This window comes from Canis lupus, chromosome 33 (genome assembly GCF_011100685.1).
Source record: "Canis lupus familiaris isolate Mischka breed German Shepherd chromosome 33, alternate assembly UU_Cfam_GSD_1.0, whole genome shotgun sequence".
In the NCBI taxonomy this organism is placed as follows: domain Eukaryota; kingdom Metazoa; phylum Chordata; class Mammalia; order Carnivora; family Canidae; genus Canis; species Canis lupus.
The window spans coordinates 25,926,956-25,954,437 of record NC_049254.1 but is presented as its reverse complement, the minus strand read 5'-3'; the positions used below and the strand labels follow the sequence as shown (position 1 = coordinate 25,954,437).

At 39.8% G+C, this 27,482-nt stretch overlaps 1 protein-coding gene and 1 long non-coding RNA gene across 5 annotated transcripts in view; one reads left to right on the top strand and one right to left on the bottom strand.

The window, feature by feature from the left end:
- LOC102153132 overlaps positions 1-27,482 on the top strand; it is a 56,280-nt gene that overhangs the window by 20,825 nt on the left and 7,973 nt on the right. For 2 of the 4 annotated variants that reach the window (XR_005383393.1, XR_005383390.1), the window contains exon 1: positions 16,888-17,024. This is a non-coding gene — a long non-coding RNA (uncharacterized LOC102153132). Of the gene's footprint in view, positions 1-3,199; positions 3,305-5,007; positions 5,200-6,831; positions 7,170-16,887; positions 17,025-26,450; positions 26,632-27,482 lie in introns of those variants that run through there. The other 2 variants (XR_005383391.1, XR_005383392.1) reach the window with 2 other exon arrangements.
- Positions 1,960-27,482, bottom strand: part of CD86 (CD86 molecule) — a 62,181-nt gene continuing 36,658 nt past the window's right edge. Inside the window, exons 3-7 of the mRNA NM_001003146.2 lie at positions 18,856-19,191; positions 16,243-16,545; positions 13,401-13,547; positions 5,477-5,522; positions 1,960-2,949 (exon numbers count right to left, since the gene is read on the bottom strand). Of these exons, the coding sequence (NP_001003146.1) occupies positions 2,856-2,949; positions 5,477-5,522; positions 13,401-13,547; positions 16,243-16,545; positions 18,856-19,191 (926 nt within the window). The 3' untranslated portion in view covers positions 1,960-2,855. The remainder of the gene's footprint in view (positions 2,950-5,476; positions 5,523-13,400; positions 13,548-16,242; positions 16,546-18,855; positions 19,192-27,482) is intronic.

Genomic DNA, 27,482 nt, shown 5'->3' with positions numbered 1-27,482 from the left:
TTTGGCTTTTCTTTTCTATTTTTTAAAATATTTATTTATTTGAGAGAGAGAAAGAGAGCACGAGTGGGAAGGGCAGAGGGAGAGGGAGAGAATCTCAGGCAGACTCCTCGAGGAGTGTGGAGCCCAACATGGGGCTTGATCCCATGACTCTGAGATCATGACCTGAGTGGAAACCAAGAGTTGGATGCTCAACCCACGGAGCCACCCAGATGCTCCTTGGCTTTTCTTTCCCCAGATTTGGAACATAGAAAATCTAGAGAATTTAATATATAAAGGGGGAATATTTTCACCAGAGGGCATGTTAAAGTTTCATTCAGTCTTTGAACAAATAGCTTTGAGGTACTCTTGGGTGTCCAGGCTTCCTTGGTGAAGAAATTAGACACACTGTTGCCCTCACAGAGCCTAGAGTTTTCTTTTTTCAGAATTTCCCTGGGTCTCCTCAGATGCCATATATATATATATATATATATATATATATATACACACACACACATATATACATATATATGTATATATATGTATATGTAGTATACATACATATATATGGCATCTATATATATATACTACATAAAGCAATATATGTTAGTGCATATATATGCATTTATTTATTTTTAATTGAGGTGTAATTGGCATATAACATTGTACTAATTTTAGGTGAAGGACATAATAATTTGATACATGTGTATATTGTGAAACGATCAGCACAGTAAGTTTTGCTAACATCCATCACCACACCTAGGTCCAAACTTTTCTTGTGATGAGAACTTTTAAGATTTACTCTCAGCAAGTTAAAAATATACAATACAGTTATATGCATTTATTTTGTAATCAAGGTATTTTAAGGAATATTTAACATTGGGCTTTTGTTTAATGTGTACATGAGCACATAATTTAAAAAGTCACAAACTGAAAAGCAAATATTCCTTTTCTAACTCCAAATTTCCCAGTTGTCCTCAGAAAGAACTTCCTTGGCTTGACTTTTATATGTCTCATAACTGAAATAAACATTTAAAATCATATGAGACCCTCCTCTCTTATATAATAGTTAAAGGAAAAGGGAAGAGCAGGGGTTTGGGGTAAGTCAAAGGCTTCTAGCGAGGGTGACTGGAGAATGAGGCTTCCATGGAGACATGAAGAGGGAGGAAGTATATCAGGAAGACAGAGGAAGTAACATGGGTTGAGCAGTACTGTTGAAGTAGAAGCAGAAAATGGAGACCTTTAAATCAATTTAAGAAGAATTTATTAAGAGCTCACTGTATAAACCATGTTAGGAACCAACAAGATGCTTAGAGCCCAATGACCGCAGAGGCAGGGAAGAACACATAAATGGAAATCTTACAAGGCAAGCCCGGTTAGCACAGCAGTCTACAATCTTCTAGGTTTCTTTGTGTAGAATAAGAAGAAATATTTCTGTGGATCGGGCCTCCCAAAGTTCTCTCTCTTGGTTTGGACTGAGGCTGCTCCATCCATTAGTGATGATGTCTTAGAGCCAGGGTCACTTAACTCATTTCTCCTGGGCTAGCATGGTCCTCTGATGTACCCAGTTTTCCTATGGTTGAGAATGACCATATAGATAGTCCTCAGACACAAATCTGTGAGCCCTGCTCTGAGCCAGCTGATCCCTTCCTAGCACCCTCACCACTGGATGACTTGCATGTGGGTCTTCCTAATTGCACTCTAGCTCTTTCTCTTTCAGTCCTAAATTGAAAGAGTCCTAAACCTCCTTCCATTTATCCCATTATCAAGGTGATAGCTCTCCCCGCCCCAACTCTGCCTCCAGCCAGATGAAACATCACAGTAACTTAAGTATTATCCAAACTTCTCACCAACTACCAGGGAAGATGCTGTCTGTCTTACATCTTTTTGGACAGACGGTTCACCCGTTTCTTGTCCCAGGGCTTGCTGGAGGACTGGACAGATAGGACATCCATGCACAACTCGGTCTGTCAAGAGCTTTCCTTTTTTTTTTTTTTTTCTTTTTTCTTTTTTCTCTTTTAAGTATTGTGATCTCTCAGTTGGCTCTTGAACAGTTGCCCTGAGCCATCATCTCAGCCATTTTTTTCAAGAAGAGAAGTAGGGTTCACAGTGCATAGTGCTTTCCTGCTTCACAAAGAGCTCCCTGCTAAGGCTTATCCATAGCTTGTTAGGCAGGTGGATCTTCCTCAGATTAGCAGCAGCCCAGATAGAAGTGGCTCCAGGACTCAGAGCTGGTTCTATCTCCATCATTCCTAATCTTCCAAATTTTGAGTTGGTCTGCTCATTGTTGTCAGCACACCAAGCCACCATTTTCGTACTGACCCTCACAGAGGAGCAAGAGCTCCTCAGCAGTGGGTAGAATTTTCTCAGGGCATAGTAATTACATTATTATAGTACACATCTCTTTATGTCTCAAAATATTAAAGCAACACTATAAAGCCATAACATACAAAACTCCCACCCAGACTGCAGAGGTAGTCACAAATATACAAGATGGAATGAGGCACTATCTTAGAATTAAGCATAGATAAAAGCCATTAGTCCAGTAATTGGGAGTTCTACATAAAACACAATGTATAAAATTAAGAAAAGAAGGCTGAATCTGAAACAGGAGGTGTTAGTCTTAAACATTATTCCTGAGCCAGGAGCCAGTCAGGTGAGCATGGCCCACAAGTGTGCTCTGAGATGAAAAGAAGCAGTTAAAATCTGCTCCTGGTGTAGGGAGCAGAACTGGCATTATAGGGAGGCTCTCTCATTTAGAGGGAGCCCTGGAAAGCCTCTTATTATTAGTGGCAATAATAATATTAATGGACGAGAAAAAGGCAAGCCAAAATTTGAAAGGGAAGGCATATAAACAATGGATGGACTTTACTCTTTAATTAAAACTGTGTAGTACTGTTGTCGCCTGAAGCTGTCTTCGAAATGTTAACACACTGGGCTTCATCAGATCTTTCCGTTTCATGGTACCGTACTCTGGAAAAATAAAAAGAAGGGTAATTGGGTGAGATTGTGATTTACAATCTAGATTGTAAATCTAGATTGTAGATTGATTTACAATTCTAGATTTCAGAGGTAGAGGAGAATATAGGGGCCATTGCAATAGGCAACAAGGAGAAACCGTTGAAGAGAGAGGTGGAGATGTGCTGTTTCCTTCACTTAACTACCCTTTATCGTTGTCTCTTCCTGCCCCTGCCATATGTTGATTGCTGCCTTCTCTCTGCAGGCTCTTCTGGATCATATCTGAACTGAGTCTAAGAGGGCAGGCAAGGTCTCAGCACCCAGGCTCAACATCCTGGATTCCTACATTCACAGCAGCTTGTGTATTCAGGTAAATGCTGGGAACTCTGGGGCTGTTGACCCTGGGGTTATGACTGTATCTTTGTGACCAGGCTTTAGATTTAGGTTTGCCTGACCCCATGACTCTGGCCAGAGCCTGGATATTCTTGAGAGCCCTGGTCCTCAGGGAGGATGGAGGTACAGATAATCTGATTTTACCACGTTGTGAAAGGATTGATCACCTGGAATCTTAATGTATTCTTTCATGCACACATTCATTCTTGCCACACCTATTTATTACAATAGCCAAGATATGGAAACCACCTAAGTGTCCATTGATAGATGAATAGATAAAAAATTTGTGGTATATACATATAATGGAATATGATTCAGCCATAAAAATACGTGAGATTTCACCATTTGTAACAGCATGGGTGGACCTTGAAAGCATTATAAGGGAAATAAGTCAGAGAGAGACAAATGCCATATGATCTCTCCTGTATGTGGAATCTAAAAATAAATAATAAAAAAAACCCTACCTCATAGACACAGAGAGGAGATTGGTGGTTGCCAGAAGTAGGAGGGGAGGAGTAGGAGGGGTGAAAGAATGGATGAACTGTTTTTGTTCTTAGTTTGAATAAACTGTAAAAACAACTGAAAACCTGAACTCTTGAAAAAAGAAAAAAGAAAAAAGGGCAGCCTGGGTGGCTCAGCGGTTTAGCGCCGCCTTCAGCCCAGGGTAGGATCCTGGAGACCTGGGATTGGGTCCCATGTCAGGCTCCCTGCGTGGAGCCTGCTTCTCCCTCTGCCTGTGTCTGTTCCTCTCTGTGTGTGTGTCTCATGGATAAATAAATAAAATCTTGAAAAAAAAAAAACCAAACACCTCACCACATTTTGTCTTCTCTAGCCTGTAGTGTGTGGACAAAAGAGAATATAAAGGAGAGGATATACACATTTCCCCTTGACATATTTAGGGTTGCTTAATTGGATTTGATTAGGTAAAGAATCTAGAAAGTAAGCAAATACATGAAAAAATAAATAAAAACCAAACAACTTATAATACTGCTCAACTGAAAGCAAATGTAACAGAAGCTAAGCCCCCAATGAATAGCATTTATGTTTCCATGAAACTCTTTAAAAAAAAAAAAAAGATTTTATTTATTTATTCATGAGAGACACAGAGAGAGAGAGAAAGAGGCAGAGACACAGGCGGAAGGAGAAGCAGGCTCCATGCAGGGAGCCCAATGTGGGACTCGATCCTGGGTCTCCAGGATCAGGCCCTGGGCCGAAGGCGGCCCTAAACCAGTGCGCCAGCGGGTTGCCTTGAAACTCTTTTTTAACAGGTTATATATTTATCAGACCACTACAGTGTACATTTTATGAATAAGTCCTAAGTCAGTAGATGCCATGAAAATTATAACAACAGAAAATTGTTAGTGTTATAAAAAGGCTACTTTCTATGGATCAAAAAATACCTGCTGCTACAACTTCACAGTAGGAAAAAATTTATTGAGCATGTACTATGCGCCAGGCACTGTGGTAGGTGCCGGCAGCAATGTTAAGCTTAACTGACATGATCCCTACCCTCTATAAAGTTTGGTATAGTTCATAGAGTTTAATAGTGTAATTACACAAAAATGTAAGTATTACCTGGTGTTATGAAGAAAAAGCATAGGGATCCAAGTGACACGATAACAGGCTAACATAATGTAGTTTAAGAAAGGTGGTTTTTTGGTTTTTGTTTTCTTTTTTTAGAAGTTCAGCTTGAACCAAGATCTGAAGAATGAGGCAAAAAAGTGGCAGAAGAAGATTCCAAGAAGGGGGCATAGCAGGTGCAAAGACACTGAAGCTAAAGAAACACATTGTCACTCCTCACTTATCTATTCATTCCACGCTTGTAGGATTCCCACTAGTCCAGGCACCATGATAGGTGCTGAGGTTACCATGGTGAGTAATACACAACCCATGCACACCTTGGTATTAATTTTTTGCTTTACCTTGACTGAGCTTGCCACACCCCTTGAGCATTGTGCATTGGACCTCCTGTCACCCATTTATAACTAGAACATTTCCTTCCAGATCCTAACTGGTCTCACTTTTGTCTCCCTCTCCATTAGTTCATGTCTGCTGAGGTCTCAGCATGCCTCAGACTTAACTGATGGTTAAGTTATAGATCCTTTGGAGATGATACCTCTATCAGCAATGTTGTAAGGTCAGGACTCACCTTTCCTTGGTCTGCTCACTTTCTTTTCTCTCCACTTTGTTGGTTTCTGAAAGAGAGCAAAACAACTTCAGAAAATGTATTGCCTATAGATAGTAAAAGAGGGAAAGTTTGAAGAGAATCCAAAGCCCTAGGACTCAGAAAGTAGTCGTTGTGGCCTTATATGTGGAATAGATGGTTACTTGATGTAGTTTCAGGGGGACTGAGGAGTTTTTTGCATCCAAAAAGCAAATGCCTTCCTTTATTCACTGCATCTTAATTTCTAATGTTGGAAATAGGTTTTTCACTTATAGCTCTATTCTTTACTGAAATAAAAATACTGCTGGGAGGGGTAACACAGTCTTAGCAATCATTTAGTGATTTGAAAAGTTTTCGATCTCTTTCTGAAAGTAAGGTTTAAAATGAGAAAGAAAAGGAAATCTTGACGATGTTGAAATCTAAATGGGTGAGTTAGCGGCACTACCAACATGATACAGTGTGGCATAGATGGGCCCGAGCGGGAAATCTCTAACTGGTTAGACCTTCCATAGCCTGAGTGGTCACTGGTATGGGCTTACCACTGGCACAATTTAGGGTTTAAATTCCTTTAGGCTGACTGTTCTGATAGTGCTTTTGCCCCACACAGAGCCTTGTAGCAGAGTTGTTAACCTGGGTGTCCATGGAAGACTTTAGGGAATAAAAAAACACCCTTGGTGGTTTTGAACCACCATTTTTGCTGCCATTGGATCAGGGATGGACACATGTGTGTATGTTTTAAAAAATCAGCTTTATGGAAGCATAATTTAATGTGCAATAAAATCCAATAATTTTCTGTATAGATTTTGGTGAGCTTAGCAAATGTATACACTCATGTAACTACCACCATAGCCAAGGTATAGAACATTTATATAAGACTCAAAAGCGCCCCCTTTCCCCTTTTCAGTCAGTATCTTTCTCCTATCCCATCCCCTGATAACTACTGATCTGGTTGATGTGACAATAATTTTGCTTTTTAAAAAATTTTATAATTCTAAATAATCATAAATGTGTGGTCATGTGGTCTTTTTGGGCCTGGTATCTTTCTCCTAGCATACTGTTTTGTTTTTTTTTTTTTTCACCATAGAGATACTTTAATGAACTGTTTTAGAAAATTCTAAATATTATATTATTTATATAAGTTTAAAACTTATTGGAAACACAAAACATGATACAACTATACTACAAATTTAGACGAAATGCTCAGAAAATGCACAATTTCCTGTTATATTCTTCAAAGGAAAACACAGTTATTAATTTTATATTTGATATTTGATATCCTAAGGCAATTCTAGATTTGATATTTACAAAGAAAATCACTTTGATTGACTGTCCTCTTCTAGGCTGGTATCTCCAAAGGACTAGTAGCCAAGATCTATAAAGAACTTATCAAACTCAACACCCAAAACAACAAACAATCCAGTCATGAAATGGGTAGAGGACATGAATAGACATTTCCCCAAAAAAGATATGCAAATGGCCAACAGACACGTGAAGAAATTTTCAACGTCACTCAACATCACGGAAATACAAATCAAAACCACAATGAGATGCCACCTCATACCTGTCAGAATGGTGAAAATTAACAACACAGGAAATGACAGATGTTGAGGATGCAGAGAAAGGGGAGCCCTCCTACGCTGTCGGTGGGAACACAAGCCCTCTGGAGAACAGTATTGAGGTAGTATACTGCTTTTGAAATAAATCCATGTTGTTGCTTATTACTAGCAGTCCGTTCCTTTCTATAGGTCAGCAGTATTTTGTTGTATGAACATATTTCCATTTGTTTATCCATTCACCAACTGATGAAAATTTAGGATGCCCGGCTTTCAGTACTATGAAGAAAGCTGCTATAGACAGTTGTGTGTGTGTCTTTGTGAGGACATATGTTTTTATTTCTCATGGGCAAATATCTCAGACTGCTGGGTTGTGTGACACTGCATGAGAGTTTCAGTTGTTCACAACTTCTCCAGTACTTGATATTTACCAATCCTTTTAATTTTAGTCATGTTGGTGGGTATGTATCTTATTATAGCTTTAACTTGCATTTCCCTAATGACTAATGATGTTGTGACTGTGTGACTGTGCTTATTGGCCATTTGTGTACTTTCTTCTATGAAGTATGTGTTCAAGTCTTTTGCTCCCAGCCTTTTGTTAAATGGATTATCTTCTTTACTGGGTAGTAATATATAATCGTATGTTATGGATACGTGTCCTTTTGAGATATGTATTTTGCAAACATTTCCCCCCAGCCTGTGGCTTGAATTTTATTTTTTAAAACAAAGTCGAAGGACAAAGGTTTCTCATTTTGATGAAGTACACTTTATCAATTTTTACTTTTTATGATATGCTTTGTGTTTACTGTGTCCTCTCTAAGATCGGCCTAGCCTAAGATCACAAAGATTTTCTCCAATTTTTTTTAAGTCTTTTAATTTTAGCTCTTATTTTTAGGTCTATCATCCATTTCAAGTTATTTTTTGTGTGTTGAGGTTTATATTTTTCCATGTGGATATCTAATTGTCCCAAAACCATTGTTGAAAAGACTACCCTTTTCTGCATGGAATTACCTTGGCTCCTTTGTCCAAATCAGTTGACCATGTGAGTTTACTTTTTGGTTATCCATCTTGTTCCTTTGATTGGTATGTCTGTGCTTTCACCAATATCACACTGTCTTGATGACTATAGCTATACAGTAAATCTTGAAATTAGGTAGTATAAGTCATCTGTGTTTGATCTTGTTTTCAGAATTGTTTGGCAATTGTATGTCTTTTGCATTTCCACATAACTTTTAGAATTAGCTTTTTAATGTACAATGAAAAGCCTGACAGGATTCTTAATTGGTATGTCATTGAATTCATAGATCAGTTTGGGCTGAATTGATGTCTTCTTTTTTAAAAGATTTTATTTATTTATTTGAGAGAGAGAGTGCGAGCAGGAGCAGGGAGGAGGGGCAAAGGGAGAGGGAGAAGAACTCCTCACTTAGCAGGGAGCCTGACATGGAGCTCCATCCCAGGACCCCGAGATCATGACCTGAGCCAAAGGCAGACGCTTAACTGACTGAGCCACCCAGGTGCCACGTGATATCTTATTATCTACTCTTCTGATCCATGAACATAGCTTATTTCTCCATTTATTTAGGTCTACTTTAACTTCTGTCAGTAGACATGTCTTTTAGTTTTTAGTATATAGGTCTTATATTTGTTTTTAAAAACTTACTCCCTAGCTTTTAATATTATTTGATGCTGCTATAAATGGTATTTAAATTTTTTTCAGTGTCCAAATTGTTTGTTGTGAGTATATAGAAAAATAACTGATTTTGACTTTGTGTATTGACCTTGTATCTGGAGACTTAGCTACATGCAATTAGTTCTAATAGCTTTTCATGGATGCCTTTGGCTTTTCTACAAACACGGTCACGTTATCTGTGAAGAAAAAGACATTTTACTTCTTGCCTTCCAATATGTAGGCATTTTATTTTTTTTTCCTAGACTGGAAACCTGGCTAGGACCTTCAGTACAATGATGAAGAAATATAGTGAGAGTGATAGCCTTGCCTCTTTCCTGATCTTATGGGGAAAGCGGTCTGTCTTTTATCATTAAATATGATGCTTACTGAAGGATTTTGGTATATGTCCTTTGTCAGATTGAGGAAGTTCCTCTATATTCCTATTTTTATGAGAATTTTTCTTTCTTTTTAAAATTATGAGTATCAATTTTGCCAAATACCTTTTTGTATCCACTGACATGATTACATGTTTTTTCTCTTTGGATGGTCAATAATGTGAATTTTATTGCTTGATTTCTGTATATTGAACCTATCTCATATTCCCAGAATAAACCCCACTTGATCGTGATGTATCATACTTTTAATAGATTGCTAAATGGTAGTTGGTAATTTTTTTTTTTTTTTTTTTTATGATAGTCACACAGAGAGAGAGAGAGGCAGAGACATAGGCAGAGGGAGAAGCAGGCTCCATGCACCGGAAGCCTGACGTGGGATTCGATCCCGGGTCTCCAGGATCGCGCCCTGGGCCAAAGGCAGGCGCTAAACCGCTGAGCCACCCAGGGATCTCAAGTTGGTAATTTTTTAAAGGATTTTGCCATCTATTTTCACAAAATATATGTGTAGTGTCCTTTTCTTGTAATGTCTTTTTCCAGTTTTAGTATCAGGGCTCCCCTACTTTTAGAGCAACTTGGAAACTGACTCCAGGCAGTAAGTTGGGGGCAATCATAGGGCTTACCTCATCTTTTCCCTTCTTTCAGGGACTAGTTCTCTATAGCTTATTGTCCAATGTCTGAAAACAGTTGTTTCATATTTTTATCTGATTTCTAGTTGTTTACAGTAGGAAGGAAATTCCTGTAGCAGTTAATCCTTCATAGGAGGAAGAAATTTATGTCTTCTATATAATTTTTAAAGAGCCTTAACTGTTGCAAAACTCAGTCTTATTTCCTTACATCTTCTCATATAATCTTCATGCATTGAGATGCCCTTTGGAGCCACAGTTAAATGCGATCTTTGTACCGTATGGCAGCTCTTCAGCTATTTGAAGGGAACACTTTTCTCCTCCCCAGCACTTCATTTCTGGCTAAGCATTCTCAGTTACTTGAACTAATTTGACTAAGCTTCTAGACACTTTATAAATCTGATTAGGTTCTATTTTTTCAAAGTTTTTTTAAAAATGTTTATTTATAACTGAATATAGTATTTCAGATGTCTGTAGACCAACATAGAATATTTATGTTGTCCTTTCATCCCCATGACAAAATCATCACCATTTAAAAAAAAAAAAAGTTTCTATTTTAAAATGAAAGCAGACAATAAAAAGGCAGATTCTAAACTTGTGGATTTGATTACAAATTTAGCATTTTGAAGGCCAGGTGTGATGATATCATCAACTTTCAGTTTTTACATCCTGGGAAGATTTCTGTCTAAATTGTGGTTAAAATTATTTATTTCAGAAAAGATACTTGCCCTTTAAGAAATCATTCCTGAAAGAGCCGAGACTCACTCAGGTTTGGTGGAGGGCGACAAACTGTAAAAACTGTTAGTTGCTAGGGCTCTATTATATACAGATTTCAGTCACAGAAGACCTAAATGAGGAAGTACAACTTCAGGAGGAGCTATTTTAGTCTCTCTCCCTGATGGGTAAGCTGATAGGGTAACTTCTGATTGGGAAAAGACTGTTAATTCAAGGTTACAATTTCTCATGCCTAATCTGCCCTATTTGACAAATCAAGAAAGAGAAGAGAGATTAGAAACCAGTTAGAATAACTGTGGCATTTCCCTTTTATTCATTTAACAGCCTTAACAGAGTAAATGTGGATGGTTGGGGTATAGGAAAACTATAATTACCGAACACACACTGGAAAAGACTTTCAATGCCAAGGTAGTTAGTTTGAAGCTGAGAAACTAATTAATATTGGACTAGGAGGAAGATCCATGTTTGGAGGCATTCCAATTGGTGTCAGTAAGCTTGTGTCTCTGTGGATGGGTCATGACTGCTTCCATGTCTGTTTGTCAGCAGAATCTAGTTCCTTGTGGTTGTATGACTGAGATCCCCATTTCCTAGCCGGCTCTCAGCTGAGGGCCAGTTGCAGATTCTAGAGACCCCTCACATTCCTTGTCTCATGGCCCCTTCCTCCATCTTCAAAGCTAGAGATGGTGAGTTAACCCTGTCTCAAGATTTGGATCTCTCCTTCCATTTTATCTCTCTAACCCAGCCTGGGAAATGTTCTCTGACTCATGTGATTAGATTGGGCCCATCAGGGTAATCTAGGATAATCCCATCATTTTGAAGACAGTACCTTAAGTACATATGCAAAGTCCCTTTTGCCATGTGAGATCATTTATCATAGGTTCCGTAAATAGGAGATGGACATCTTACCGGAGGGCACTATTCAGTCTATCACATAGACAATGCCAAAAGTTTCCACAAAGCAAGTACAGACACTGCTGAATTGCAGAACCCAAATTTACAAACATGTCTACATGACATAGTTACTTGGTATATCTTCCTCCTCCAGTGATATCAAGACTCTTCTCTTTGACCAAACTCACTAGCACAGGTGACTGTCTACCAAACCTTTCCTAGCAATAATATTCTTTATCACATTCTTGGGGGGAGGAGGTCATATATGTGCTATACTCTCTTACTATATTCCCTTTTACCCCTCATAGCTCAATATGACCATTTCATATGCATACACACAGCTTCTTGAACTCCCTTTCAGCTTCTTCCATGTGTATACACGTATCCTCTTTAACTCTTTTATCTAGTCCCCTGAATTTTTCTGATTGCCTCTTGGGGGAAGAAACATTCTTACTCCCTTTTTCTCCATCTCTTGTTCTTTGTTTCATTTATAAGCTAATCATCCCAGTATGAAAGCAAATTTAGAAAACAGCTTATTTCCAGGCTGAAGGCTGCTTCTGCACATTTAGCTAATTCTAAATGGCAATGAGATTAAAAGACTCAAAATTCTCACCTTGAAAAGTCAAAGCTTTGATAAACATGATATATCTGTACATCTCGCCCTGTGCTCTAAATTTTACACTTTTATATCACAGAAATCTATTATTATATCAGCACACCCCATGCTTTGGCAGTTTGAATATGACTCTACCATAGGCTTGTATTCATTTATTGAAATTGGATAATCACTCCCCAGTTGCCTGTTTTTAAAATACAGTAGGATGAAATGAGTAACTGCTAATGTCATCCATCTATTTTCTAGTGGATCCTAAAAGTAGTCCACTAACATTTAAAAAAAGATGCTGATCAGAAGCATTACTCATCTGGTGTTTTTTACCAAAGTGAGTAAGAAGGTTACCTTAATTATTAGCACCAACCAGACTTCTACTACAGGCATTACTGAGATAAAGTCCAAACTCACCTTGCAACTTTGCCCAAACAAGCCCAAAGAACAAAGAGGCATAAGATTATTATAAAATCAGGAACCTCTTTGTCCCTCACTAAGCACAGTGCCATTTTTACAAAAGCCAATGAGGAGGCTGCTCAGTGCAGTGCGGTTTACAACAGCAAAACAACGGTAACAAGCAAAATGTTCTACAATGTGGAGTTAGTTAAATAAATTAAGATGTATCCACAAAATGGAGTATCTCACAGCCTCTTAAAATAATGCTATAGGATGATACTTAATGACCCTGAAATTTTTCTCGCTATGTTTAGTACAAATAAATTAGAAAACAGTATATGTGATATTATCTAAACTGTGAAAAACAGTCCATATGATATTATTCCTTATGGAAAATAACATATATTCCAGAAAAATCTGGAGGATATACTCTAAAATATTGTCTGTATAACCATTTCTCTCTTACTAGTAGAACTATAGATAATTTTTTATCATATTTGGTAATGGGTATGTAATACTTGGTAATCAATAAAAGTTAATATTATTTTTAAAAAGTCAATAGGGAACAATTCATCCCACTTTTTTTTTTTCCTGAGAAACCTAGACTTTCTTTTAAAGATGAGAAAGTGAATCTTATGGTCATCTAATCCTCCTCTCCCACCACCAAGCTTCCCTACTTGCCCTACTTGAACACTGCCAGGTCCACAGTCATTAACATTTAGAAGTCTTGTCACAATTTTACTTCATTGAATTTTCACAGTAACCTCATGAAGTGGGGTAGTTAAAGCAAGGAATAATCAGCTTTGTCTGGAAACCTGAAGTACGTTTATAGAACTTAGGTTAGAAATGTTGCCTCTCCTAGAAATCCAGAGCAATGTTGAGTCCATCTATATGGGCTCCAAACTCTTGAGGGAAAACCTTCTCCTCCAACCACTCCCTGACTTTTTGCTAATCTGAGTTCAGCCAATGAGCTTCAGAAGGCAGCTGACAGGAGGTAGCTGCGAAATGGCAATCTGCAGAGAGGACAAGCACTGACTCACCACATTCATGAGAGGGGCCAGGCTGCTTCTTCTTCCTTTTCCTTAGTGTTAGAAAGAACACCATCCCACACAAAATGACCAACATTACAAGCAGAGCCGCAATCCAGAGGATGTGGTCTCCATCAGGGGTGGGTTTCGTATGTGCATCTAGAAATGACCATAAGTTTCCAATCAGCCAGGAAAATTAATTATAAAAGGCTTATAATTACTATTGTCTTCATTTACAAATCAGCATCTCCCCAGGGCTCTACTGCCAGAGGAGCCTGAAATCTGCAATATGAGGCCATAGAAAGACCCAGGCTTAGGGCCTTAACAGCTTAGAATGAAACCAGTGCTTCTGGCCAAATGCCTGGACTAAGCTGCCTTCCCTTCCCAGAGGTTGGGATGACAATGATCATGATCTAGAAGAAGAAAGTCAACCTGGCCCTTGTTTTCTGCCTATGGGTGTGGTACCCATGCTGGAGCTTTGAATGTGTAGTCATCTGTGCAACACCCTGTTTCCTCGGCCCATGTCCTGGGCCATGACCTCAGCCTGGGGTCCTGAAGTTTCCCCTGTAATAATTTCTCCATCCACTATCATCTCTAGATCAGGCTCCAGACATACCTCATTTGGACAAATATCACAGCCTTCTAATTCCAGTTTTGCTTGTTTGTTTGTCTGAGGTCACAGTGGAAGAGGCAAGGCTTTCACAAGGTACCACCTACTAGAAAATCTTTGTTATCTCTTCTTGCCCGGAGGAATCACGATTAGGATCAGCTCCTGGGAAGTCAAGACTTTCTTCCTTGCATGGGGACTTCTAAGTTTCCGGGAAGTTGAAAAACAGATTTTTTGGGGGGAAAGCTTAGAACTGAGTGGCCCATTTTATAGACATTTATGGGAATAATTCTGATAGTTAATCTCAAATTACAGGAAAAGAGTACCAGCTGACCTATTAGTTTAGCTGCAATTTGTGGACACATGTCCCCATTCCTGGGATATTAAGAAAAGGAGTTGCTGCATTTGCAGGTGTATTCAACACCTTTTGAATCTGTCCCCATTTTGTCCCAACTGAGCCTGTTTGGCATTCCTAGTAAAAGGAGGATTATATTTGATAACGTGGAGACTGCTGCTACCTTTGGACATCCAAAAATATTCCGTGATTCAGGGTCTATGCTATCTCTGGTAAAGCCATAGAACAAAGATACAGAGAGCCAAGGCCCTGGCTTCCTGAGGTAGTTGGAGCTGAAATGTTTCTGAAGATGGTGGTGGCTGGGAAGGTTTGGGCAGTAGTTAAGAGACAGCAGAAAGGTGAGCCATGATGAAACTGCAGGGATGGCAAGGCCAGATTATAGACTGTGGGAGCCATGGCAGAGGAAGCCACGACAGAAGGCCCCAAGGCAAGTCACTGGTGTTACTGGCTCCAGACAGGTGCTGAACCTCAGGGATAGCTTGAGAGAGGCTTCTACTAGGCCAAGCCCTCTCAGTAGGAGCAACCAGGACAGGCTGTATGGCCTACCTACTTACTGGGCTCTCAGAGGCAGAGATGTCTTAGCAAAAGGAAATCAGTACCAAGAGAAGGGATTGACACGCTGGTAAAGCTTACTGCTAGGGATTGGCTCCAGGGGCTGTCCAAAAGAATGCATCCATAGGCCAAGTTATGTTTGAACAATGAGACACCAAGAGAAAGGAAGCAGCAAAGTTAGGGGATGAAGCAAGGAGTTGGATGGATGCCTTAGGAGAGAGAAACCAAACGGCCAGAATTGGAGAAGGGGCCAAGGTTAGCAGAAGGCAGATGTGTGGGAAGAGAGGGGCCAGGATCAGAAGAAGCAGTGATAGTGGCCGTGCGGGTACAGGATGCCTTTATTCCAGGAGAGAATCTTGCAATTATTGCTCTTCAAAAGTGAGGTTGCAAATATGGATGCCCTTCCTCCAGGGCAAAGCCAGGACTTCAAAATGTCCTGCTTCTATTAGCAGACACTGCTTAGTTTTGTCCCTTTCCTCCAGCTGGACTGGACCCTATACTACGCACTGTCAACATGCCCCGAGAATTTCTGCTTCTTAGTCTTTGCTTGACACCTGTGCCCATATCAAATACTGTTAATTGATTTTGGTCCTCTCACCTTCTAAGCCTGGATGCGTCTGAGAATTTTTCTTTCTGTTCAGGAAACCACAAGTCTGATACCTGTCAGCTCTTCAACCATACTTTTAAAGTTCAGTTATCTTTTATGGCGTTTTAAGGTCCCATTTCCTTTAGGAAGACTTCCCTGGCCCTCAAGGAACCTATCTACCTCCAAATATCTATAAAACTGATTTTCAGTCACTCCTGTTTTTAAATTTAGTTGCATATTTCCGTGGGATGTGGTTTAGATTGCAATTCAGTCTTTTTAAAAATCCAGTTTTCCATGTGTGTACATCATGGAGTTCTGATTCTATTGGAAAGTCCTTGAGGGCAGAGAGCATGTCTTATACATTTTAGATTTCACACCTGAAGCCAACAACATCTAGAAAAGTTCTGTACTTAGAGCATGTACTGTATGTATATATGTATGTATGTATGATGACGACGACGGTGTGTGTGTGTGTGTGTGTGTGTGTGTGAATCTTCTATCCAAAGGTAGTCCAAAAGACTGGGTCAGTTTCAGGGCTAAGAGCATACTTTCTCAAGTGCAGCGTTATGTTCATAGTCTCCAGGACCCTATAGCACTCAGATGAAGAGAGGAGCCCTCCATCTAGTTCATTCCTAATAGTACCACAAAAATGGCCCTGTTTGAAGCTCCCTAGTAAGCAGGGCACACTGAATGATCTTCCTCAACCATTAGGGTAATATCTGACGAAAGAAATAGTCTTGGGAAGCGGCTTTACCTATATTATAAGGTAGGGAGGGAAGCTTCATTGACTCAAGTTGCAGGACACAGAAGATGCTCACATTGCTTGCTTCAGGGACTGAGAAGGACAAGCTGATAGAAACGTTGTAGAGTTCTGTGACATTATTTTGAGATTTCTTCATGACAGTATCATACTTAGTACTTGAATTCTCGGTTTTTACCAAAAAATACATCTCCTTGGGTTCTGGGTAACCTTGTATGGATGAGCAGGTCAAATTTATGATGCCAGAATTTTCTGTTCTATTAGAAGTTACCATTATTTCAGGTTGACTGAAGTTAGCTGAAAGCAGAATAAAGATACAAAAAAAAAAAAAAAAAAAGAAATCAGTGTAAATTTAAATGTATCTAAAGAGAACTGTAAATATCTGGCTCTGATCTGGAAACTTACTGGGGGCACTTGGGAGCCTCTCAGTGTCTAAACTGTGGGCCTCAGCCCATGGTGAGAGCCATATAATGACCCCACATTTATTTTTCAAGAATGGAGCTTGGGCCATGCTTACTTCCTGCTTACCCAAATCAGGGAGGAGGGGGTGCTCTCTGGGTGACAGGAGGGCTGAAGTTGAGTCACCAAAGATTCACAATGAGGCCATTGTTCTGAGGAGTGGAGTCTTGGGACGGAGAAGCGGTCTGACTTTAGAACCCAGCTGTCTCGTGGGGTATGTTCCAACTTGCCAGACTAAGGAAGCAGAAAGGGACTGATACCAACAGAGTTCATTGTGCTGGCATGCTCTGGGCCATATCTTCTAGAAACCCAAGCAGGTTTGTGGAGGGTGAGGTTATTTGGGGTTTAGAAGTTCAGAATATTGGTTTTGGGAATGACTGTCAAACTTTCTTCATCATATACTGTAAGATGAAGGCCAAACCCAGCCATTTTCAGGGAAAATGTATGAGCTTGGTAAACCCAGAGCTGCTCTCGCCTTGGTCTGGCATTCAGATTTTGATGTCTGTCAAGGACCACTGGCCCCTTCTGCTAGCCAAATCCCCTGTTATTCTTCTATAGTTGATGGGTAGTTTTCAGGTTCTACATACTAATTTATAATTTACTTTATTGCCTCTAAAACAAGTGATTTGCATGTCATCTTTCTAAGTTTTGCTGTATCAACATGCTACCTAAGTACTCTGCTTATACTTCATGTGGTCTGTAGAAGGTGGATTGTCAGGGTGCTACTTTGGCCTCCTTAGCAATATCTGTGAAATCACAGGTTGGCTAAGTTAGTTATTGCTTTTCCTAATACATTAAAACAAGCATAAAATTGTTAAAATAAAAAAATGATCATGTCCCACCTAAACATACCATGTTCCTCAGTGGTATCTGGCCCTACCTTGAAAACACTTATTTATCACTTGCTAAAATGTTCCAAAAGTCCTGCAGCCTATGTTGAGTCACAAAAGGCTTAAAGGGACGGCTCCTCATTCTATTTCTACTTTTGCCTTTGCTTTACTTCATGGTTTCAGAATCATTGTTGATCTGCCTTTTACAGTTTCAGCAAAAGTTAACCTGAACCTGGTAATCCCACACCTGGGTATCTGCCTTAGGGAAATGAAAATTTATGTTCACCCAAAAACTTGTACATGTTTACAGCAGCTATTTATAATAGCACCAAACTGAAAAAAATCCCAATGTCTTTCCATGGGTTGAGTGGATAAAATAGAATGATCCTCAGTAATAACAAGGAACAGGCTTTTGATACATGGGACAACTGAGATAAATCCCAAAGGCATTATGTTGAATAAAAGAAGCCAGTCTTAAAGGTTACATACATTTATGTGGTGTTCTCAAAAAGATTAAGGCTGTAGAATGTAAAACAGGGGTTGTGGGTACGGAGAAGGTATCATTATAAAGCAACAGTGTGAGGAAATTTTTTTAGGATGATGGAAATGTTTTGTGCCCTATTTATAGTGGTGGTTACATAAATCTATACATATTTTTAAATTAACAGAATTGTGCATCAAAATAAAAATAACTAATTTTACTGCATTCTAATAAAAAAAAGTCTGTAGTGGTATTTAGGCTTTTCAAGGCCTGGAAAAAAAGAGGAGCTGATTTGTCAGTCTGAGGATTATGTGCACTGGGTTATTTCCCGTTCCGTCTACGGGGCTCTTGGTTGGGCAGCAAACCACTCATAAGTGACCTCCAGGAGGCTGAAGGAAAAACCCAAATTAATCAGCTGTCACCTTTGGTAGGAGCTCTAGGCAAAGACTTAGTGGGTGAGAAATCTTGGACCAAAGGAAAAAAATGAATGTAAAAAGATCTGAAGCCTGAATAGTTATGTGAACTTAATAATGGCCCAATTACCCATGGTTTTCCCTTAGCTACTTTAACTTTGTTCAGTTAGCTCTAGTTTTTCCCCAAAGCAGATTCTTATCCTTCAAAAGCAAACCATAACAAATACGAAGGATTTTCAGTTTCCTATCATCAAACTCTGCATTCCTTTCAAACAGACTTCCCCAAAATGGCTGTCTCCTGCCTTCTCTACCCGCACCATCCCCAACCCCCCACTCCTCGACCCGCGCCTCCCCCCAGATATCTCTGCTCTTTGCAGTCTCATCTGAGAAGGTCAAGGATCTGAATGTGCCATTGACTACATACCAAGCACTGATAGGTCAGAATTCATCTGGTGCATGGGAACGAGTCCTTTGGGCCCTTTATGATGAACGAAACATTGATACAAGCCCTTGTCCTTGATCTGAATATTATGGAGTCTCAGGGTCCAATTGTCTTTGTCAAAGCTTGTGCGGCCCTTATACTTGCGATGAACATTTTGAGGGTTCTCTTTGCCTCTGTATAGCTCGTACAGAACCAGCTTATCCTGGTCCTGCCAAAACACTACCAACTCATCCAGGCTTATGTTTTGAGAATTTGTAAAATGGCATGGCAGTTCTCCAGTCTTGTTGAAATATGCTTGACTCTTCATGGAAGCAGCACCTAAAAAAGAAAAGGTAGAGATACAGGAGGGAGAAACAAGAAGGAAGAAGAAAAAAAAACCAACTCCATTTCTCTTTATACAATACCCAGATGCTATCTTATCAGTAATGATGCTGAAGAACTAGGTGTTAAACCCTGGAATGTGCATACATACTGGCATCTGGAGAATGGGACTTTTGTCTTCACTCCACTGCTAGCTAAATGTGGGCCTTGTGCAAACTGCAGCCACTACAGGCTCACTTTCCCTATCAGTTTAATGAAGGGGTAGACTAAGTGTTCTAAGAATTTTTCTAATACCGCGGTTCTGTGAATTTAAACCCCAGAACGGGAAAAGCCAGCAGACTTAGACAACACATTAGCCATCTGTGAACTTTCCTATACCTTGAATACTGATTCTCCTCACTGTAGCTGTTACAAGATCCATTACTTCTACACCATCACCAAAACCTCACCCTTTGCCTCCTTATCCCCTTATTCTTTGGCCTGCTACAGTGAAAAGATTTCTTTTTTTTTTTTTTTTTAGTGAAAAGATTTCTGATAATGGTAACAAATTTGATATCCCCCTTTCATTATGCTGGGTATCACATTGAGTAAGATCTCTGAAATTCAAAGAGTTCCCCTTATAGAGCTTTCCTCTTGAATGCTGCTTCTATGGCCAGCTTGCCCAAGGATGTAAAACAGTTTGAAGATGACACAGTCAACCAAAGCCTCTATTTTCAGTGACCTGGCTAAGCTCTTTCTGGGATCAGAAGGAGAACTGGGCCAATATGATGGTTGTTTTGGGATTGTGGTGGTCAGAGACCATTTAAGGTACATGAATGAGATGCTGGAAATGAATCATAGATGGGAAGGTGAGGATGTACTTTTGGAGTATTGGGGAAACCCCAGGTATGAGAAACTTGCTCTTCCCAGTATGCACTGCCGCTGGAAATTTTTACAACCCCGGAGGACATGCTGGGAGAGTTCAGAGAAAGACTTTCACCCCTGAGGACATACTGAAGTTTGTGGAAGAGATGTGTACCACCTAACTCCTTAAATGGGATCAGTTATCGGGGCTTTTGTAGGATGTATTCTGGGTCACAAAATTACTTGAGGGTTGGCCAAGAAATTAAGTAGTAGTGAGTAAGAAGTGCAGGGTTAGTGGGAAATACTGTTTCTTAGTTCATACAAAGTTAAATGCGGCCCTGGGGAGAATATTAGGGTGGGTTTTGAATAAAGCTTCATCATTCAAGACTTCAGTGGAGAGTCTTTGACATTAAGGGGGAAAGGGGAGGTAGGTTGGTAACAGAGATGAGAGGAGTTTCCTTTGAGGTGTTCTTTGAGGGAGGTGGGAGAAATTAAATTGATTTGGTCAATGGGTTTCTCTTCTAAGAGGGAGTAGGACCAAGTAACAGTGACATGCACTTGGCAAAACTGAACTGTCCACGATGTGGCCCAGTGAGAACACATAATCAAGGGGGTTGGCGGTGGTCTTGAAATCTAAGGGAAGAGGACTCCAGGCACCTGTGACAGTCAACACAAGTTCAAATCACTGCCTATTGCATTGGTGCTCATTAGAGCCTGTGAAGCGCTTGGCAGGTATACAATGCGGCAAATGTACAGGATGTGTCCCTGTACATATCGGAGGGTGGTGGGAAAATTCACCTGATTACCTGGAACTGTGAAAGGGGAACCTAAGGAAGATTCACTGTGTTCAGCAATTGCCTTACAAGGCAATCCTGGGGCTCCTGCTACTTCATTGCTAAATTCTGAATGGTAACGTAAGAGTGCCACCTGCTGTGAAAGCTTCTAGTAGCTGTATCTCTGGGGAAACTCATTCTGGCTTTATCACTAATTTGCCATATAAATAGGGAGGATGACCTAAGGGAGAAACCAAACTCATAGTTGAAAATTATGCCAGTTAATGGTCAATGTTATGTTATTGTTTAGTGGACGATTACACCTTCTGGGCTGGAAATGACTTGACCTTTGGCTTCTTCTGTCTTCTTGATTTATGACTGTTTCTCTGTAGAGCCTCACAATATATTCTCTCCTTCCCACCCACTCTTTCCAAGAACAGACCAGTCTAAACTCTCTAAGGTCCCACCTCCCAAAGATTAGAAGGGCTTTCCTTACACCCATTCTCACTGCCCCACTCCTCACCTACCAATCAAAAGTGTGGTCTCTGTTCTAAAGGCAAGGACATCACTAGGGGGCTGGTCAGAACTGTGGAATCTCTACCCCCACCCCCACCACACCTCTGAGTCAGAATTTGCATTTTAAGGATAGCTCAGCTTCAGAAGCTATAAGAGGGGATCTCTGCTGGCAGTCTCCAGAGTAGAACAGAGAAGGTAATGATAGGAAAAATTTGTTCCTATCTATCCCTCCTCCTTCTCCCCTCATTCTGGGGTGGAAATCACTCTGAGGTCCATTTTGAGTGGAACTGAAAATATTTCACAATTTATACTCTATAGTTCCTCACCAACCACTTTCTTCCATGACATCACTCAGAGCTATACTTGGTAGACATGCTAATTCTCTCTCTGATGATATGAGGAAGATTTAGCTCAAAGTCTATTTTTCCTAAGCAGTTTCAGGCCTCCCTGTTATGATTCCACATCTTAGGTCGCCCAGCTACTGGTTCCACTGGGACTCCATGGGTAGGTACACATTGAAATTCTCTCCTTGGCCTTGGAGATATACTTACTATCTCCAGTACTTGGGTAATAAAAAAGGCCTGGATCTATTTATAACAGGTTGCTGTGATCAGGTCAGGAGTTAGGCATTTAAGAATCCATCTAGACACCTCCCTAATCAGGTAGAAAAGTTTGTTCCTTAGCAATATACTGTTTGAATGTTATACAAAACCTGTAGTCTTCTAACTTTGTGAGATCTCTGACTATACCTGGGACTTCAGTCTTCCCTGGCCACTACCCCAAATGCATGTCTTATACATTCAAGAACCATCTTTTTCTTATGTTACTATGGTTATCTGTACTCATAAATTTTTCCTCATTTACTAAACTTCCTTCAAAGCTAGACCTTCTGGAAATCTCATTCCATTGTAATAAACTCCTCTACATCTTCAACCTCTCCATCAAATGTTGCCTCCAAGGTTATGCTTTTATTGAAATCTGGCCCTACCTAAAGGACACCACTCGTCCTCAGTCACTGCTTGTTGTAGCACACTTCACAGGGATTTAAGCAACAACATCCCTTCCATTTTGATGTGCCCACCTCTCTCACTGCTGTTAGCTACTAATCATTTGTCATTACTTCTTTATTCATTGAGGATTTTTGGCAGTAGATGTAAGGTTCTTCTTTCTAGCCAACCATTACTATCAATTTGAACTATTTCAGCATGTGGATAAATTCACCAACAACCTTGCTTCAAAGTTCTTTGGTCTTTTCCATTCCAAAGATCTTCATCCACAGACTATTTCAGCAGCTCCTCTCCCATGACTATAACCCTGAACCTTTTCACCAAGAACTCTGCATCTAATATCTTAAACTTCAACGTACTCATCTCTGTCCACAAGATATCTTCCTCCAAGATTTGCTCTTTATTACTCCACCAATATTTGTTCTTTGACTTCATCAAGACCTCATCTCTATCCAGTTTAGTAGTGCGCTGTAGTGCAGTGCTTTCCAACAGGCCTCTCTGCAATGATGGAAATGTTCTATATTTGTGCTGACCAACATGATAGTCACCAGCCACTGTAGACATTGAGCACTTGATATGTAGCTAGTGTGACTGAGAAAGTGAATTTTTAATCTTTTAAAATTTTAATTATTTAAAATATAAATAGCCACATGTGGCTAGTGGCTATCATATTAGATAGCACAGCAATAGTATACCTTTCCAATCATTCTTTCTGTTGCCCATAAACTTGCTCCTTTGTGAAGAATTCATCCTAAGAACACTTCACTTTCGATCTACATATTTATTCTTAAAACTAAATGTTTGAGCAATACTGGATGAAATTACTCAATTGTTTAGGCTTGATGATATTACAAATCTGGACCCATCCCATTTAGTTTGTTCTATGGGCTGGTTACCCTGCTTACTACCCTCTCCCTTCCTCATCACAGTTACTTCAGCAGTTCTCTTTCCTATTGCTTTTAGTTTCTTTTTCTTTTATAGTCAAAGTCCCTGAAAGAGTAAGTGGCTGCCTCTATCCCCAGCCTCTGTCCTCTGTCTCTCTGCCAAAACTTCCTTCCCAGAGGTTGTCAGTGACTTTCCACCAATGCCAAATTCAGAGCTCTTTTCAGACCTCATGTCATTTGACCACTCTGTTGAATATCACAGTGTTGGGCTTATCTCCTTCTGGAAACTCTCTTTTCCATTTTCTGACCTCCTTGTCAGTTTTCTCTGATCATTCCTTAAATGCTGATTATCTCTGTTGCCTGTTCTCAATCTTCTCCCAACTCTCCACTTTTTTTTTTAAAAGATTTTATTTGTTTACTCATGAAAGACAGAGAGAGAGAGAGAGAGGCAGAGACACAGGCAGAGGGAGAAGCAGGCTCCATGTAGGGAGCCTGACATGGGACTCAATCCCGGGTCGCCAGGATCACGCCCTGGGCTGAAGGACGGTGCTAAACTGCTAAGCCACCCAGGCTGCCCCAACTCTCCACTTTTCTGATTTTTCTCCTCTATCCCCATGGATTCAACTGCCACATATAAGCTAATAATTCACAGATGCTTATCTCCAGCCAATCATTTTGACTAGGGTTCCAAATATCCACATTCAACTGTCTGCTGGATACTGCTGTTTACATAGCAGCAGATACTCTCTTTCTCCCCTAAGCTTTCCTGTCCTTCATCTCAGTGAAAGGTTCCCCTCTTTGCTGCTGTCAGTACTTATTTGAATCATCTGTAGAAGAGACCCCCAAGAGAGGGTCTGCACAGATGTGGCTGAGGAGATGTAGAACTATAACTAGAGCTGAACTCTGATATGGGCAAGAGAAGGGAAAAGAGACAGTATGAAGCAAAGAAAAGAGCAACCAGAGAAAAGGGGTTTTGTATTTATCCAGAGATCTTGGAGACATTATCTTTTAAGTATGACAAAGACTCTTTGTTTAATCAAAATTAATTCAGACTCCTGATCCACTCCTAGGCCCATCTACCTTTATAAAACCCAATTTTAGCAAGTACCCTGCTTATAACCCAGTTTAACCAGAATACCCAACTTTGCTATTTGATTATGCTTGAGTATCTGATCAGATTCCTCATCCTCCATCATCCCCCAAGTAATGTCTGATGATCCTGGCCTGTCCTTAGCAAGAATGCTGTTAAAGTGGTTTGGGTGGAATCCCTCCTTATCCTTGTTTCCCTTTAGTAATTTTCTATCCGCTGACCACCCCCAACCCTGCCCCACTTCTTTCCTTGGCTAGAAATTCCCACCTCCCATGCTATATTTGGAGTTGAGCCAAATATCTCTCCCCCATTGTAAAAACCCTTTCCAGCACCCTATGCCTATCTCAAAAGCACTCTAACCCCCTTGGATAAAGTCTTCTTTACTGTGCTTTAACAAGTGTCATCTAGTACTTTTTTTTCTTTCATAGTAAACTCAAGAGCGATCCTCTGTTGTAGAGCAAGGACGGTTCTACAGGAGTTTTCATGGCCTACATGATATTTCTGCTAAGACTAGCTTTGTTTTCATTTCAAGCTTACTATCTTATTACCTATATAAATATATCTATGCTACTCTAGATAATCATCTATAATAGATAATTATCTGTATATTTATATATTATGCATAATGTCTGTATATGCTTAGTAAAATTGTAAAAATATACTCTAAGTTTTATGAAATATGATCTATTAAGATTTATAAAGCATCATGTAATGGAAAATGGAAAACACATCATTATATGTTAAAAAAAAAACACCTCAGCCCCTTCAAAGTACAAGTCATCAGACTATAGCATCCACAAACCCTCATGGCTACTATTGTTCACTAAAGGTCTGGGTATCTGGCTTGCTGCAGCTGTCTTATCTGCCTTCTCCTTCACTGCCCCTGTCTAGGTGGTTTCAGCCTCATACACATAATACTGAGCCTCTCACTTTCTTGTCCTCTCCCCCTCCAATGGTCTTGTTGCCTACTCTGCCCCAGCCATCTCCTCCTTGGACCAGACCCCAGACCAAAGTGCTACTCTACATTCCTAAAAACTCTCAATAACAAGTGCCTCACCTTATTACCCCCACTTCTTGTCTTTTCCTTTCATTTCTTCTCCTACCACTACTCCATCAATTCTTCTGCCCCACAGACATAGATCATGAATTGGAATATTTCTCACTGGGTCTGCAGATACTAACCTTGGCCAAGCCTCCATTACAGCTTGATTGGATAATGGCAATTGCCTCTTAATTGCCTACTTTCATCCTTGCCCCCAGGTCTAGTTCCTCAAGCCCAAATAATTCTTTAAAATATATCTCAGATGACATAATTCTCCTATTCAGAAGTCTCTGATGACTTCCCACTACACTGAAAATTAAATCTAAATCCTTTCCCATCGCACTGAGAACGAAATCCAAAATCCTTCCCTGGTCTCAAAGGTCTCACGTAATCTGGTCCCCAGTACCTTTCAAACCTCTTTCTCTCACTTACTCAGCTCCAACCACATTGGCTTCCTCATCATTCCTTCAAAAGGCAAACACACTCTATCTCAAGGCCTTTTCCCATATTGAGCCCTCTACCTAGAAGGCTCTTCCTCCATAAAATCTCATAGTTATTTCTTCACTTCATATAAGTCTCTCATAAAAGGCTACCTCCTAGGGAGATTACTCTGACCAAGATAGCATCCTTGTCATTCCTTATTCCTTACATTGACTTATTTTTTATCAGAGTACTTATCATGACCTGACATGATGGTTGGTTATTGTCTCCCGAGGAATCTAGCTTCTAGTTAAAAAAACCTATGTTAATTTTTTTAGCCCTGACCCTAAGCAATAACAAAGGTTTTACCTATTGGGCTTCATGGGGGAAAACTATTCTCCCCACATGAGACATAGTGCACAGCCCATGCACAGTAGTCTCTGACAGGAGTCGTAATCAAAACTCAAGATCTGTGGCCAGTCATGCCTATTCACATATTTACATTCATAGCCCAGGCACCTTCATTCCATGATTTTTTTGTTTGAAGACTTGAGTAGAGGTCTTCTTCAGGTGCCTCTGCTGAGGCCTCCTCATGGTAGGGAGGAAAGAGAGCCCGGAAGATGCTTTTCTTCATGATGATTCATTATGTCCCCTCATCTTTCTTCCCTACTCCTACCCCAGGTCCTTAACACTGCTAGAACCTTTTGTTCTGGGCTCTCTCAACAATGATAAGACCCCCTTTGAAGAAAAGAATGGAGGGAATGGTAGATAAACAATAGCTGAAGAGATAAAGATTGTGAATATTCAAATTGTGCAGGACATGAGCCTTCAGATCAAAAGTGCATTCTGAGTACCAAGCAAGGTAAATGAAAATATATCCATACCTAGAAATATTGTGGTAAAGCTGCTAAATATAAAGCATAAAAGATTTTTTCAAACTTACAAACTCATTCTTTAAAAAAACTAAAAAAAGAGCACCTACAAAAGAATGACAATTAGATTGAAACCTCCTTGGCAACCAAAGAAGACAATGGGGCCATAACTTCTTTTTTTTTTTTTTTTTTTTTTGGGGCCATAACTTCTAACTGAATAAAACACACACACTCACATACACACAAAAGAAAGCAAAATGATATGTTCAATTCAATGAATTAATGCAATTTCAAAAATCGTAAAAATGAAAATCCTTTAGAAACTTTAGAAAGTGTGTATGAAACAATACTGAGTAAAACATATTCAGAGATTTGCACATATATTGTGATCATAACTATATATAAGTATTTTTACTCTCTTGTCTGTTGTTTTATAGTAAGAACCAGAAAAGTGATTTTTAAATGGAGAAAGGAGTTGAATACTTTTTAATAGAGACATCTGTTAGAGGAAAAAAATGAAAGAAGGTGAAAATGAAACCAAGAATGAGTAGTCCTATAGAGGATGTTAAAAATGTATTCATAGTTTTGAGGTCCTGCAACTTGAGTCTGGGCCTGGCAATATAAGGGGGTCGAATCCTCAGATCAAAAGTGCATTCTAAGTACTAAGCAAGATAAATGAAAATAAACCCATGCTTAGAAAAATTCTCTGTTCCCAGTTTCATTCTTGCTTCCAAACAACCCTACACTTTTCCTATTCAGTAACTATCTTCCATGAAATTATCATGGCTGACAGCCCATATTCTTTGGAACTTACTAAGCACTTTACTAAAATGATTAATTA